The sequence below is a fragment of the Macaca nemestrina genome, chromosome 4 (genome assembly GCF_043159975.1).
Source record: "Macaca nemestrina isolate mMacNem1 chromosome 4, mMacNem.hap1, whole genome shotgun sequence".
NCBI classification, from domain to species: Eukaryota; Metazoa; Chordata; class Mammalia; order Primates; family Cercopithecidae; genus Macaca; species Macaca nemestrina.
The window spans coordinates 184,454,789-184,469,274 of NC_092128.1; the positions used below are offsets into that span (position 1 = coordinate 184,454,789).

Genomic DNA, 14,486 nt, shown 5'->3' on the forward strand with positions numbered 1-14,486 from the left:
GGCCTCCAGAGGTCTCAATAGCCCAGAGAGCAGGGTCTGGCTCAGAGCACTGGGGACTGCAGGAGCACATGGTGGGATCAAGGCTCCCTGCACTTACTGAACTTCCAGAGCAGGCCAGCGGCCAGCGCAGCTCCCACGAGGACGGCCCCCAGGGTCATGGTGACGCACAGTGCTTTCTTAGTCTCTGGAAGAAGGAGGAGAGTGCAACGTTCAGACCAGAGTTGTTTAGAAGTCATGCTCTCAAATGTTATCTATTATTTTTATAGTACACCATATTAAGAAATAATTATTTCTTAAAAATGTGACTTTTAATTTTAAGAAATATGATGGACGATCCTGCTTCTTCCATAACACTAAACCTTATGCAATTTGGAGACCAACAGGAGGAAGCTGTGATCTTCAGCAAAGTACACGAAGGTTAGGCTCTTTAAAAAGCATGGTATGCGTGGCTGGGCACAGAGGCTCACGCCAGTAATCCTAATGCTCTGAGAGGCTAAGGTGGGTGGATCGCCCGAGGTCAGGAGTTCAAGACCAGCCTGGCCAACATGGTGAAACCTTGTCTCTACTAAAAATACAAAAATTAGCCATGCATGGTGGCAGATGCCTGTAATCCCAGCTACTTGGGAGGCTGAGGCAGGAGAATCACTTGAACCCAGGAGGCAGAGGTTGCAGTGAGCTGAGATCACGCCATTGCACTCCAGCCTGGATGACAGAGCAAAAACTCCATCTCAAAAAAAAAAAAAAAAGTATGGTATGCTAAAAGAGGATCTTAAAATAGGCAGATGATTAATGTAAAAAGAAAGAACTAAGACCTCATCCTGGTAATTACAAGCATAAGCAAAATAATAATACCGTCCTCAAAACTATCATCACTCTGTCAGCGGTACTCAAAGCAGAATAAATTGTCTTACCCAAGGTTGTTTAGCGAATGGATGCTACTGTCCCATTCGGACATCCACCAGCTACATGTGGCTATTTAATTAATGTTCCATGGAATTAAGTAACATGATGTAAATTGAGGTGCTCAGTCATCACATGTGGCCAGTGGCTACCATGTCAGGCAGTGCAGCGGTAGAACCTTCCCATGGCGTCCCTAAGTCCTGCTGGACAGCACCAGCATAGGCCCTTTGATCCAAGCGCAGAAATACCAAACTCAGAGGAAAGGCACATTTCAGATAAAAATTAAGGAATTTGGAAGAGGTCACTGATTTTCTCTAGTAAGACATGGCATTATTGGTCAGAGGGTAAAGCAAAAGTCACACAGAGTTCAGAGGATAGCTACAGGCACCAGAGAGGCATGGCAGAGTCAGACGCTGGGCTCAGCCAGCTCATGGGCCAGGAGGGAGGGCGTCCATCCACATCACCCCACTGATGCCCAGCAGCCCCAGGTCCAGGAGCTCCCGGGAGCTTTCCCTGAAGAAAGGTGCAGAGATGGAGGAGAGAGGAGGAGAGGGCATTTGAACAGACCCTCCTGGGCTGGAGAGGTGGCATGGCAGCCTGGAACTCCGAACCTGGCCATACCTGTGCCTCTGGAGGTCTGCCAGGGAGACAAGCTGAGAGCTGATCCAGCTGCTGAGGGCTCAATGCCACGCCTCTCACTTTGTGACAACATTCTGACAATTCTACAATCACTCTTAAACTGTCACAGGCTTAAGAATTACCTGGGGAATATGGTGGTTCCCATCACCAGAGATTCTATTTCAGTTGGGGATCGGGCATGAATCTGCACTGCTATTTTTTTTTTTTTTTTTTTTTTTTTGAGACAGGGTCTTGCTTGTTGCCCAGGCTGGAGTGCAGTGGTACGATCATGGTTCACTGCAGCCTCCACCTCCTGGGCTCAAGCCATCCTCCCACTTCAGCCTCTCGAGTATCTGGGACCACAGATGTGCGCCGCTCTGCTGGGCTCATTTTTGGTAGATGAGGTTTCACCATGTTTCCCAGACTGGTCTCGAAATCCCGGGCCCAAGTGATCCACTCACCTCAGCCTCTCAAAGTGCTGGAATCACAGGTGTGAGCCACCGCGCCCGACCTGAATCTGAATTTCTAACAGGTTCACAGGTGATGCCAGCACCACTGGTCTGAGGACCATGCCCAGGCACACAACGTTCTCATAACTCAGCTGCAATGATTATATATGATGGAGGTAAGCTAGGGCCAAGGTAGTTCATGAGAGAAATTCCAGATGGCCTCTCTGGCCCATTACCAAGGACACTTTCCTCCACAGACGGCTTCCCGAGTGCCGTTTTATCCAAGATAAAATAACTGGTCTGCTGAGTTGAGGGCTATTCACTTAGGTATCCTGAACCTCACACTCAGCATGTGCTGACCTGTACAGGTCTCACCAGAAGCATGTGCAAACCCAAGTTTACTTTGCTGGACAGGCATCTGTAGTCAGCGCAGGGTCAGTACAGACACCACTGGGTCCTGGCTTGACATGGCTGCTGTTGCAGTTTAATTACACCCCACCGGCTGGGCACAGTGGCTCATGCCTGTAATCCCAGCACTTTGGGAGGCCAAGGCAGGCGGATCAGCTGATGTCAGGAGTTCGAGACCAGCCTGGCCAACATGGCAAAACTCCGTCTCTACTAAAAATACAAAAATTAGCCAGACGCGGTGGCACACCTGTAGTTCCAGCTACTCGGGAGGCTGAGGCAGGAGAATTGCTTGAACCTGAGAGGCAGAGGTTGCAGTGAGCCGAGATCATGCCACTGCACTCCAGCCTGGTGACAAAAAGAGACTCCGTCTCAAAAAACAAACAAACAAACAAACAAAAAAACACGCACACAAAACCCACTATGCATTTCCCTCAATCATGACCAACTTAAGGTTGTCAACTCAGCCCTATGGTTTCTTGTGTTTAACTGCTTGTTTCACGCACACATTTGGAGGACTATTGACCTTCGATTCCCCAAAGCCTAAGCTTTAAGCTGTGGGTCTGCTCCTATTCAATCATCAACCTTCTATGGCTGTTGCTAAAGCAAATAAATACATTAAGTCTGGAAAAAGTTCTTTATACTCCTGATACATGCTTCTGAATGTGTGCTACCCAATAACTGGGAGAAGAGTTTCAAAGCCAAACATTACACTTTCAAAATGTATACATTTCTATATATTAAATGCCAACAGTGTTTTCTTAAAAATAATACCAGCGTAAGTTCAATTAAATTACTAAATTACTTTTGAGTTTATGAATTTTATAATGCAAAATCATACATGTAGGTTCATATGCTTCCCTTGTAAAAGCAACTGATAAGGGATTGATATAACCCGTCCAACTCTGTCATCACCTAGTCTTTCCTGGGAAAAGTGGAAATGTGTCTATCAGGTGGGCCAGGGGTTCGTTTGCCCTCCTGGGTTTGGCCGTCACTGGTGGGAACACCACTGTCTGGAGGTGCTGACTTCAGGAGAGGACCTTCGTGCTGTTTCTTTGGGAGGTGGCTCATACAGACAGTTCCTTAACCCTTTCACTCCGGCTTCCTTCCATCCCCAAAATGGACAAAGACCAGGAGTTCCCAACCTCCACACTAAATGATATTTTGCCTGGAGCATTCTTTGCTGTCGGGGGGCTGTCTTGTGCCTTGCAGGAGGTTGAGCAGCATCCCTGGTGCCTACCTGGGAGCAGCACCCCCTCCCTACTTGTAACCGCCCACACTGTCTCCAGACACTGCCAATTGTCTCTAGGGGGTCCAAATTGTTCTGACTGAGAACCACTGGCTTTGACCTACCCAACCACCCCCAGAAGCAGATCAGTGCAAACACAAGTACTCGCTTGGTGCGGGGCATTGAAAGGAGGAAAAGAGAGAAACACAGAAGGGAGAGGAAGGAAGGGAGGAAGCCTCATGAAAGGGTAGAAAACTCAGAGACAGGAGGTGGCCGGAGAGGAACAGGGCGGAAGAGCCATTTGTGAAGGGTGAGGGGTTGAGAGAGGGGCAGAAACACAGGAGTGACAGCACTTGTCCTGAGTGGGGGAGAGGTGGGGACAGACAGAGCTTCACAGAGCATTGGCGTTAATCACGTCGATGACTGATTATGTAATGGTGGACCTGTGGAAATTCACATTCTGACGAATCTCTAACTGTATAAGTTGTAGAGACAGGATGCACATTTCACAAAATAAAATAAAAACACTATCAATTAAAAGATCAATGTAAAAGATCTTTGGTGTAGCTGCTGCTATGCTGTTTCCACCTGGGCAATTCTTAGCACTGAAACTAGCCTGAATTAAAAGCTGGGAGGCAGTGCAAGAGGGGGCAGTCTGGAAAGACACGAGACCAAACGAAATGGCAAAGAAAGGAGATGAATGGGAGGGTGACGAAGAGGAGGGACTGAAGTGACAGCAAATAAAATGTAACCTCCAGTCCTCCCACGCTCACTCTGGCCTGCTCCAGCCACCCGCAGGACCCTGAAGCCCACTGAGAAAGCTCAGACACTTCTGTGCCACAACCACACCAGCCAGGTCATTCACTAAACACAAAGAAACAAGGAGCATCTTAAACATGACCTGTCATATCTAGGGGACTGTGTGACAAAGAAAGGTAAGATAGTTGATTTCTGCTCTTGGAAGCTTACCAGTTATTCAAGAGCAGCCATCAATAAACCACACAGCCAAGAAACCCAGGGAAGGTGATCTCAAAAGCCTATGCTGAGTAGAACAGGCAAAGCTGTGCAGGAGAGTTAACGGCAGACAGAGGTCTCTCTGCAGGCCCTGGGCAAGAGGCTAGAGCTGGTGGCGACAGCTTTGATCCAGCAGGAAGAGAGTGGAAAGCCATGAAGACAGACTGGCTCCGGCAGATGGAGAAGGGTCAGACCAGGCGACAGTGGTGGTAGGAGCAGAGAGCCCCCTGGGGAGGCTGACCCAGGACCTCGGGTTTATTACAGGAAATAAACACAAAGAGAATCCTACTTGAGGTGCACACTGTCCCCGACGGGGATTTGGGCTGCCTGCAGACGGCGGGGTTGGAAGCATGCGTCAGGACCCTCGGGGTGTACTGGGGTACGGGGGACGGGTAGTACTGAGCCGGATGCACCTCGTAGACATTGGGGGCCACGGTGGGCTGTGCGGGATAGGGGTTTTCCGGTTGGTATCCATGGTTTTCGTAGTAAGGTCCAACACCTGGCGGTGACCCCTAAACAATTGAAAAGAAGATGAATAATATAAAACTCTTATTTGCACTAAAGGGTTCAATATAAACTATCACATCATATCACAGCTGTACCAATGATCTTTTAAATTGATAATGTTTTTGTTTTATTTTGTGAAATTTGCATCCTGTCTATACAACTTGTATAGTTAGAGATTAATAAGAAAGTGACAAGATATTAAAAGGTACTGCAAGGCTGGGTGTGGTGGCTCACGCCTGTAATCCCAGCACTTTGGGAGGCAGAGGCGGGTGGATCATGAGGTCAGGAGATCGAGACTATCCTGGCCAACATGGCGAAACCCCGTCTCTACTAAAAATATAAAAATTAGCCGGGAGTGGTGGCGGGAGCCTATAATCCCGGCTACTCAGGAGGCTGAGGCAGGAGAATGGCTTGAACCCGGGTGGCAGAGATTGCAGTAAGCCAAGACCACGTCACTGCATTCCAGCCTGGGTGGCAGAGCAAGACTCTGTCTCAAAAAAGAAAAAAAAGAGTTAAAGAAAAGAATAGGTACTACAGATTCTCCCTAGGTGTCTACAACTATGTCAAACATTGAACTTATTTAGAATAAAAACTAACCAGAACTTTCAATTACCAAAGTTTTTTGTTTTGGTTTGGTTTTACTATTCATTCCTTCTTTCTGACGTGTCCATTTATTAAACAGGAGTTCCTTCATGACAATTTAATACAATATTATTCACGATTACAGTTGAGAAGATTATTTCCCTCTACATACAAAAATACCGATTTGGCTGGGTACAGTGACTCATGCCTGTAATCCCAGCACTTTGGGTGGCTGAGACAGGTGGATCACCTGAGGTCAGGAGATTGAGACCAGCCTGGCCAACATGGTGAAACCCCCATCTCTACTAAAAATACAAAAAATTAGCCGGATATGGCGGTGCGCGCCTGTAGTTCCAGCTGCTTGGGAGGCTGAGGCGAGAGAATTGCTTGAACCCAGGAGGTGGAAGTTGCAGTGAATGGAGATTGCGCCACCGCATTCCAGCCTGGGTGACAAGAGCGAAATTCCATCTCAAAAAAAAAAAAAAAAAAGCACTATGAAAACAATCAAGACAAGCACCATGAAAAGTTGGTCCTTCAAAAGAAAGAGGGAAAATTGAGGTCATTGTGAGGCTTTGTCTGCTGTTGGGGAGAAATCAATGGCAGCAAAGCTCTGGGGCCCCTGACCCACCCCAGACGTACAGACTCAAACTTAAGAACCACACAAGCCAGGGCATACCCACCCCAGGGCTTCCACACCTGCTGAAAAGCCAAGGACACAAACCCAAGTTTGCCCAACAGGCTATGTATTCTTTGAAATTTAAAAAAAAGTGGCAGACACTGGGATTTAGTAATATATAGTAATAATTTTAAAAAGTTGTGTAGAGGTCTGGGTTAGAATCCATTAAGCCAAAATCCTATACTTTTAATTCCTCCAGTCTTTTCCTTGAGCATTGATATACAAAATTATAAACTAGCAATACCATAATTAAAATGAGAAGAATAATAGCTAACATTGGAGAATTCAGCTGCTGCCAGGCCCCTGTACTCATAATCTCCTTGAACACTCACCATAACCCTTCCCACTACCAGCAAGACTGGCACAGGTACGAATTAATATAACCATTTTGCGGAGAAAAAAAACTGAGTGAAGAAATTTGCCTAAAGGAGCATACTCTCTGTGTTATCCTGAAAATACCTCTTCCACATCCTCTTCTCTCATATAAGGAATGTATCATCATTCACTCACCATCTCTTATTAATGGACATTTGAGTGGTTCACAATGTGGGCTGTTAGCAGCTGTGCTGCAAGAAACGTTCTTACAAAGTACATGCATTTTTGTGCAGAGGGCGGAAATGTGTAGCTACATCCCTTTAAATGAAATTTCTGGGCCAGAGTGTGGCCATACATAAATGTGAAAGGAACTGCCTAGAAGTAGCATTTTATTCTCAGCTCCGTCCTTCAGTTGGTGCCTATCTTCTTAGAATGACAATCTCCCCTTCCTCAGCCTACTTAAAAATTGCCTTCCCAAGGCCTACCCTGTCAAGACTCACCCCAAACAGGCCACTCTGGGCCCCACTAGCCCACATCTTCCCCTTCTTTCAGTTCTCCCCAGTTACCTGTTGGCTGGGCCACTCTGGGAGGCCACATTTTTCCTCTTATCTGTATCTAAGGGTCCCGATGCAAAACTTTTACCCATTAATTAATTTCTGCCCCTTGTCTCTCTCGCTCGCTCCTTTTTTTTTTTTTTTTTTTTTTTTTTTAGACAGTATTTGCCTCTTGTTGCCCAGGTTGGAGTGCAGTGGCACGATCTTTGTTCACCACAACCTCTGCCTCCCAGGTTCAAGCGATTCTCCTGCCTCAGCCACCCGAGTAGCTGGGATTACAGACATGCCCCACCACACCCGGCTAATTTTTGTATTTTTAGTAGAGATGGGGTTTCTCCATTTTGGTCAGGCTAATCTTGAACTCCCAACCTCAGATGATCTGCCTGCCTCGGCCTCCCAAAGTGCTGGAATACAGGTGTGAGCCACCGCGCCCAGCCTGCCCCTTGTCTCTTATTGACCTCAGAGAATGACAGCAAGTTTGTACTCAATGGACAGGTGTTCTGAGCAGAGGCAGCATAGCTCTTAGAACTTTAAATGAGGCCTCCAGGGAAGTTGATTATCATGGAATGAGCCAAACAAGGCTTGCAGAGTTCACCTCCACTTAATAACTCACTAATGCTATCCTTCAAAAGTCCGAAGATTACAACTCTGAACCAGAGCGGCACACAGAGGGAAAACACAAGGCAATCTCTCATCTAAATGAGGGAGCCAGAGGCTGCAATCTCAGCCATCTAAGAATTTGCCATCCACTAGCAAGGGCTGCAGTAAGCAAGGAGGTTTGTCCCTGAAAATTCCTGAGCAGTGGACTTGAAATTAAACACAGACCCAGTAAAACATGAATATCAGTAACAAAGGAGAAAACAAGGTCTGTTTTCCAGATATAGAATCTATGAAGTGTTTAAAACTCTTTACTAAGTGCACTTATTTTAGGTAGAAGGCAAATGGGTCAGTTACAATGGGGAGCAGAGATTAGCCACGTTTGTCTCCAAAGGCAGTGGGCTCCAGGGAGAGGGAGGGAGAGGGAGGGAGAGGGAGAGGGAGAGGGAGAGGGAGAGGGAGAGGGAGAGGGAGAGAGGGAGAGGGAGAGGGAGAGAGAGGGAGGGAGAGGGAGGGAGAGGGAGGGAGAGGGAGAGGGAGGGAGATGGAGGGAGAGGGAGGGAGAGGGAGAGGGAGAGGGAGGGAGAGGGAGGGAGAGGGAGAGGGAGGGAGAGGGAGGGAGAGGGAGGGAGAGGGAGAGGGAGGGAGAGGGAGGGAGAGGGAGAGAGAGGGAGAGGGAGAGGGAGAGGGAGAGGGAGAGGGAGAGGGAGAGGGAGAGGGAGAGGGAGAAGGAGGGCCCACCCATGCCTCATGCAGTTATGACTTTTCCTAGTCCTTCAGTTGGGCATCGATAGGATCCCACATGGGTCTCTTCCCTAGGACATACCCCCGTTATCGCCATCCTGCCTCATCTGTCCCCATTCCTTGTCCCTGCCCTCTGCCTCGCAAAGCAGGAAGGGATGAGGTTAAAGTGAGAATGCATATCACTCACGTCTACCCAACAGCCATGGCTTTTGCGACTCACCTGGGCAGCTGTGTGGCTGCGCCCCAAATCACTCTTTCTAGAGGTGAACAGCATCTGCATGGCCCAGCATTCCCTACAAATAGCCCTTGCAATTGCTGACCCATAAACACTGTTGGGAATAACAGAAGGGACAAGGGAACAAAGAAAAGGCCAGGAAGGTAATAATTAACCACTTACTGAGTTCAAAGCCATCTTGCTTTTATCAACAGCATCGAGTAATGATAGGTATCTGGAATGTTCAGTATGACCTAGAAGAAAGAATTACAGCACTGTAATATTTCCATATCAGTTAGTTTTTAGAAGATAAATCCAGAAAGAACTAGAAGAATCTCTAGATGAAGGTTACCTAGAACAAAAACCAGTGTTGCCTGCTGACCTTTGGCCTGCATCTTCACCACTGCTTCCCCACATCCCTCCATATTTAAGGACTTTGGAACCCACTTGTACCTTAGAGGTAACAGCAGAAGCACTCTCCTCAGGGATCAGAGTGGGGAGGAGGATGGGTGCAATTATAAGTGCTGCGGCCAGGACAGCCTGACCGGGAAGAAGAAGGAACACACTCAATGACTTAGACATCCATCGGGAAGGACTCTCAGGGGACTGCCTGGGACTCAAGGCCACCCACAACTCCACTGCCACTAAGCCCAGGCATCCTGCTAGATTTAACCCAGTTCTCACCAGGCAGCTGTGATCTCCCCTATACAGAACATCTACTCAAGGGAGACTGCATGGGATAAAAATGCTGAAGAAACACGACAAGGTGACTAAACCCATCAAGGTTGACAGAGGTTAAGGACAAGATGGGCTCAGAAGGGAAAGGCCTGGGCGAGTTCCTGGCAACACAGCTCTCTGGAAGTGTCACGGGTGAGTTACTGAACCTTGTTGAAATCTCAGGGTCCTCATAGGAAAACGGACAGAGCAATCACCACTGTTGTGTTAAGCTGAGGGTTCCAGGAGAGTGGGGAAGGAGTGCCTCACAGTACCAGGAACTAAGGAAGAGCAGGTGCAATCAGACCGTCTTTCCCAAAGAACATCCACAGGCACTGCCAGTAGCCACCCACCGCCCAGTGGGTGGTCCAGGGCTCAGCACCAGACACAGCTCAAGGTTGACGTTTTAAAGCTGCCCATGTGGGCCCTCCCAATTTTTAATAGATACGTACGTTTAAAAGAATCCATAAAACATGCCCACAGTGACTCCATTTACCCCAAACCCAAAAAAGAAAGAAATTCAGAGTCCACCATTTTGACCATTTCTAAGATTAGCAGTAATGAAAAGAAAGCTGTGGAGCATTTCGTTTGTTGTCCTTTGTGAACAGTTAACAATAATAGCTAGAGATGCCTTCAACACGAAATGCTTTATAGTAAAGCCGCATTCTGACATCACTCTCCACGGACAAAGATTCTTCGCTTGATCAAACTTACATCAGGCTCCTGAACCTTCTAGGCCATCTGTGCATTTCCTTGTAAAATCCAGTTTTAGCAAAAAAAACCTTGCTCAGTCAGTTAAGCCAGAACCTCCCACCCTCGGTATGTGATCACTCTTGATATCTGATCGGGTTCCTCAGCCGCCACCATGCCACAGGTGATGTCTGATCACCCAGCCTGTCTTCAGCAAGAATCCTGTTTGGTTGGTTCAGCCAGAATCCCCCTTACCCTTGATGCTTTCTCTTAGTGATTTTTCCACCAACCCCACCCTGATCTTTGGTTATAAATTAACTCCCACTTGCCCATACTGTGCTCAAGTGGATCCCAGTCTCTTTCCCACGGCAAAATCTGCTGGCTGTGATCCCTGTACCTGTCTCCGTGATCCTGAATAAAGTTCGCCTCGCCATCTTTAACAATGTCATTGAATGATTTTTTTTCTTTAACAAGCACTTCGTGAGCAAATAAAGGGCTTTTTTCCACCCCTACCCACTTGACTTTAAATGACCAAAGAATATTTTAAGAAACGGGGTTCGAGATTATCCATCCAGAAGACCATGTTCCCAATGAAAGAACAAGAGCCTGGAGGAGGCTCTGGGCTTTGGAGCTGGCCAGACCAGGGTCCACTGCCTGTGACATGCCCGCAGAAGAGTATTTCCTGCCTACTGGCACACAACCGGTGCTCAAACAGCAGCAGGCGGCACTGGGCAGTGGTTCAGCCCCTGACCTCTGAGACCAGACTCTAGATCCAAACTCAGGCTCAGCCACTCACTATTCATGACCTGGAGGAAGCTATCGAAGGTTCTGTCCCTCAGTTTCCCCATCTGCAAATGTGGATAACAGTAACACCTACCTTCAGGGCATTAAGTGAGTTAATACTAATGAAGTGCTTCGTGCTTAGCATAAATTGAGTGCTATATAACTTTCCATTAAATAAGAGGAATTATAAAGCTGATAAACATTTAACCACCTGCTGAAGGAAAAGAGGACTGTCTTGATTTGCAGGTTTGCATTCGGTAAGTATTCCCAGGCTACCAACATGAAGCTCACCACGGAGCCAGGTACGGTAGGGCTGGCTTCAGCACACAATTGCTTTCCTATGTCCTAAGCAGAACTAGCTCCTGAATCATTAAACTACAAAAACCTGCCGTGAATGAAAATGAGTATGACTTTTTAGTCTCGAGAAACCTCACCAAACAGGTTACGACAAACATACACTGATCATTTATTTACTCTTCACGTACAGATAAAAATATAAGAACCAGGTCATGTCATAGCTTTGGGATTTTTTCTAGGATTAAAACTAAAGTTCACATCTTCCTGGGTATGAGGAAAGGAAAGTGACTAATATACAGGTGGGAAGGATCACTATTTAAAATGTATCAAAAACGTTTAAGCCTTTTAGTCACATCTTAATAGACCTTACCTATGTCTGCTTTGTGAAGAGAGAGGATCCTCAGGCCTGACATCAACACAATAAATCCCACATTCTTGTCTCATAAGCAGGAGAGAACTCAGTACCGTCCTAAGATTGCTTTCAAAGAGTCCTGCCTAACCAAACACATTCTCACGCCTCTGGTTTCTCAGCTCTCCTATCTCCCCAGTTATAGGTTTGGTTGAAGTTTCAGGAAGTGAAAATTCGATCCCATTGGCGGCTCTCCCAGCTCAGAAGCCCTCTGAAAGGAATGAAGAATCAGTGCTCAAAACCCACACTTGCTATTCATTCACGATCCCTAACAAGGAAGCCAGGGAAGGAAGGAACACCGGGAGCCACCACCATTAATTGTCAAATAAAAGCCACGGGACCCAGAGGCAGTGGCAGGATAATCCTATCTCTTCCAGCAATCAGAACATGATAAACAAAAATATTCAGTGTGCCCAAATCAGCTACCATGGACTTTGAAATGGAAGACCAGAGTGATGCTGCCAATAACGTTCTCCAGCTGGGTCGGGCGTGGTGACTCACACCTGTAATCTCAGCACTTTGGAAGGCCAAGGCGGGCAGATCACCTGAGGTCAGGAGTTCAAGACCAGCCTGGCCAACATGGTGAAACCCCAGCTCTACTAAAAATACAAAAATTAGTTGAGTGTGGTGGCAGGTGCCTGTAGTCTCAGTTACTCAGGAGGCTGAGGCAGGAGAATCGCTTGAACCCGGGAGGCAGAGGTTGCAGTCAGCCAAGATCAGGCCACTGCACTCCAGCCTGGGCGACAGAGAGAGACTCCGTCTCAAAAACAAACAAACAAACAAAAAACAGAAACAAAAACAACAAACAATAACAAACATTCTCCAGTTGAAGAGAAAAGAAGGGGGGAAAGTCCTACTCTGACATTTGATCTGAGAGGGGAAGCACTGCTGTTCCGAAAACACCAGGAACTCACACTCACTCCTGTTCATCTTCAGAACAGGCATTTCCTCGTTCACACAAGCTTGCACATCTCATTAACTAGTTTCTGAAAGGAGCAAGATGTAACGTAGATGACGAGAGACAATGCTGTTTAGCAAATGCTTACTCCTGTCATTTAAAGGACCGGAATGATGGCTCTCAATTCTGGAAAGCCAGCCATCAGGAGCACTTGGGGAAATTTTCCTTTAAGTGCAAAAAAGCAACAGCGGGTGGCACTCAGGCCCCATTCCTGGATGGCAGGGAGCTCCTTCTTCAAAACAGACAGTGTCAGCCACTTGAATCTCACAATGGCACGCAGCTGTCCTCACATTGTTTTGGTCCATCCTGGGCTGAGAGTTGAGTCAGCCCATGAGTCACCTGCCTGGCCACCATGCAGCAGGACGATGCTGTGGTATCATATCTGCATCCCATGACATGATGAAGTTACTGCCAAAACAAGAATCATTTCTCCTAGTTTCTCTCCTCTGGAGATCTCAGGACACGTTTGCTGGAGACTTACTTTCCAAATAACCAAGTCAACGCGGATGAAGTCAGGCTCATAGACACTGACTCCCACCCAAGATCCAGGGGTATTCTCTGCAGTGAAGTCTCCACTGACCTCACCATGCACCACTGTGCACACACCTGCTCCTTCTCGAAGCCCCCACGTGTGACTGGTACTGTTCGAGTTGCTGGAGGTGTGAGAGGGAACAGACAGGCCAGCCTCAGACTCAGTGACCCTTCTTCAAACTCCAGACAGCACTATCACCATCCACGGACACATCCCAGCCAATGACCAAATGATCAAAAAGAGCCTCTTCTGCCAAAATAACCACACTAACATCACATTATACAACGAGATGTTCTATCCTCTTAAGGATAGAATGCACGACTAAATGAAAGTTAGCCAACAGTGGATTTCAGTGGCTGTTGAGCAGACACTTGTTTACGTGTAATCAGGTAAATTGCATACACAATGATTGGCACAAGAGTTCTACTGAGAGAGAAAGGCTGAGCGAGAAACAGAAAGATCACCTCAGGAGAGGTATTGCCTGCATCATCCAAGTTTCTTTTCCTGTGAATGACTCATTGTCCCAAAGAGATTATAAACTTTTTAGGGCAGAAATCAGGTCTGGTTCTCTCTCTTTCTCTCTCATTGTTTTTTAAATCTAGCTTTGTAGCTTACAAAGACAGTATTTAAATGTTTTTATGGAGCTCCTACCACCTGTACCTCAAAAACTGTTGAGGAAAAAATTAATAAGCATGTTTGACAAAGTTGAGGGACACAAGATCAATATAAAAATCTATGTGTTTTTATACACCAACAACAGATGATTGGAAATGTAAATTTGAAATACAATACAATTTGCAGGAAAAAAAATATTTTCTCAGTTCCAAAGGCCAAATGAGTAAGACGAAATTTAGCAGAGGGAGATGAGATGCCCACACCCAGACAACACCAGCACCCCAAGTCAGGACAGTGGGTGACCTCCCAGGAGTCCAGGTGCCCCAAACTGAGTGCAGCCTGGCATGACAGGCAGGCAGGTGGCAGAGGCCCCCCAGTCACTCCAGGCAGAGACTTCAACACCACACACAAGCCACTGGCTAAGGTTTAAAGAACTTGTCCAAGTCAGTCTGTAAAATGGGGATGATACAGAAATAGGATTGTTGCGGGATTAAGGGAGAAAGCAAGGCCACAGCTCAGTGCCCGACCCATGACGAGCACTCAATAATAACATAATGATGGCAGATAAGGTTTATCTTCCAACCACCTAAGACCCGGCTATGTGGAGAAGGAATTCAATTTATTCTGCGTACATCCAAAGGATAATACCAGAATCATGATCAGAATTTCCAGAAGAGCAGACTTG

At 46.9% G+C, this 14,486-nt stretch overlaps 1 protein-coding gene across 1 annotated transcript in view; it reads right to left on the reverse strand.

Annotated features, from left to right (window-relative positions):
* LOC105472601 (transmembrane serine protease 2) overlaps positions 1-14,486 on the reverse strand; it is a 40,672-nt gene that overhangs the window by 21,226 nt on the left and 4,960 nt on the right. Inside the window, exons 2-4 of the mRNA XM_011725990.3 lie at positions 8,987-9,057; positions 4,904-5,126; positions 98-184 (exon numbers count right to left, since the gene is read on the reverse strand). Of these exons, the coding sequence (XP_011724292.1) occupies positions 98-184; positions 4,904-5,126; positions 8,987-9,001 (325 nt within the window). The 5' untranslated portion in view covers positions 9,002-9,057. The remainder of the gene's footprint in view (positions 1-97; positions 185-4,903; positions 5,127-8,986; positions 9,058-14,486) is intronic.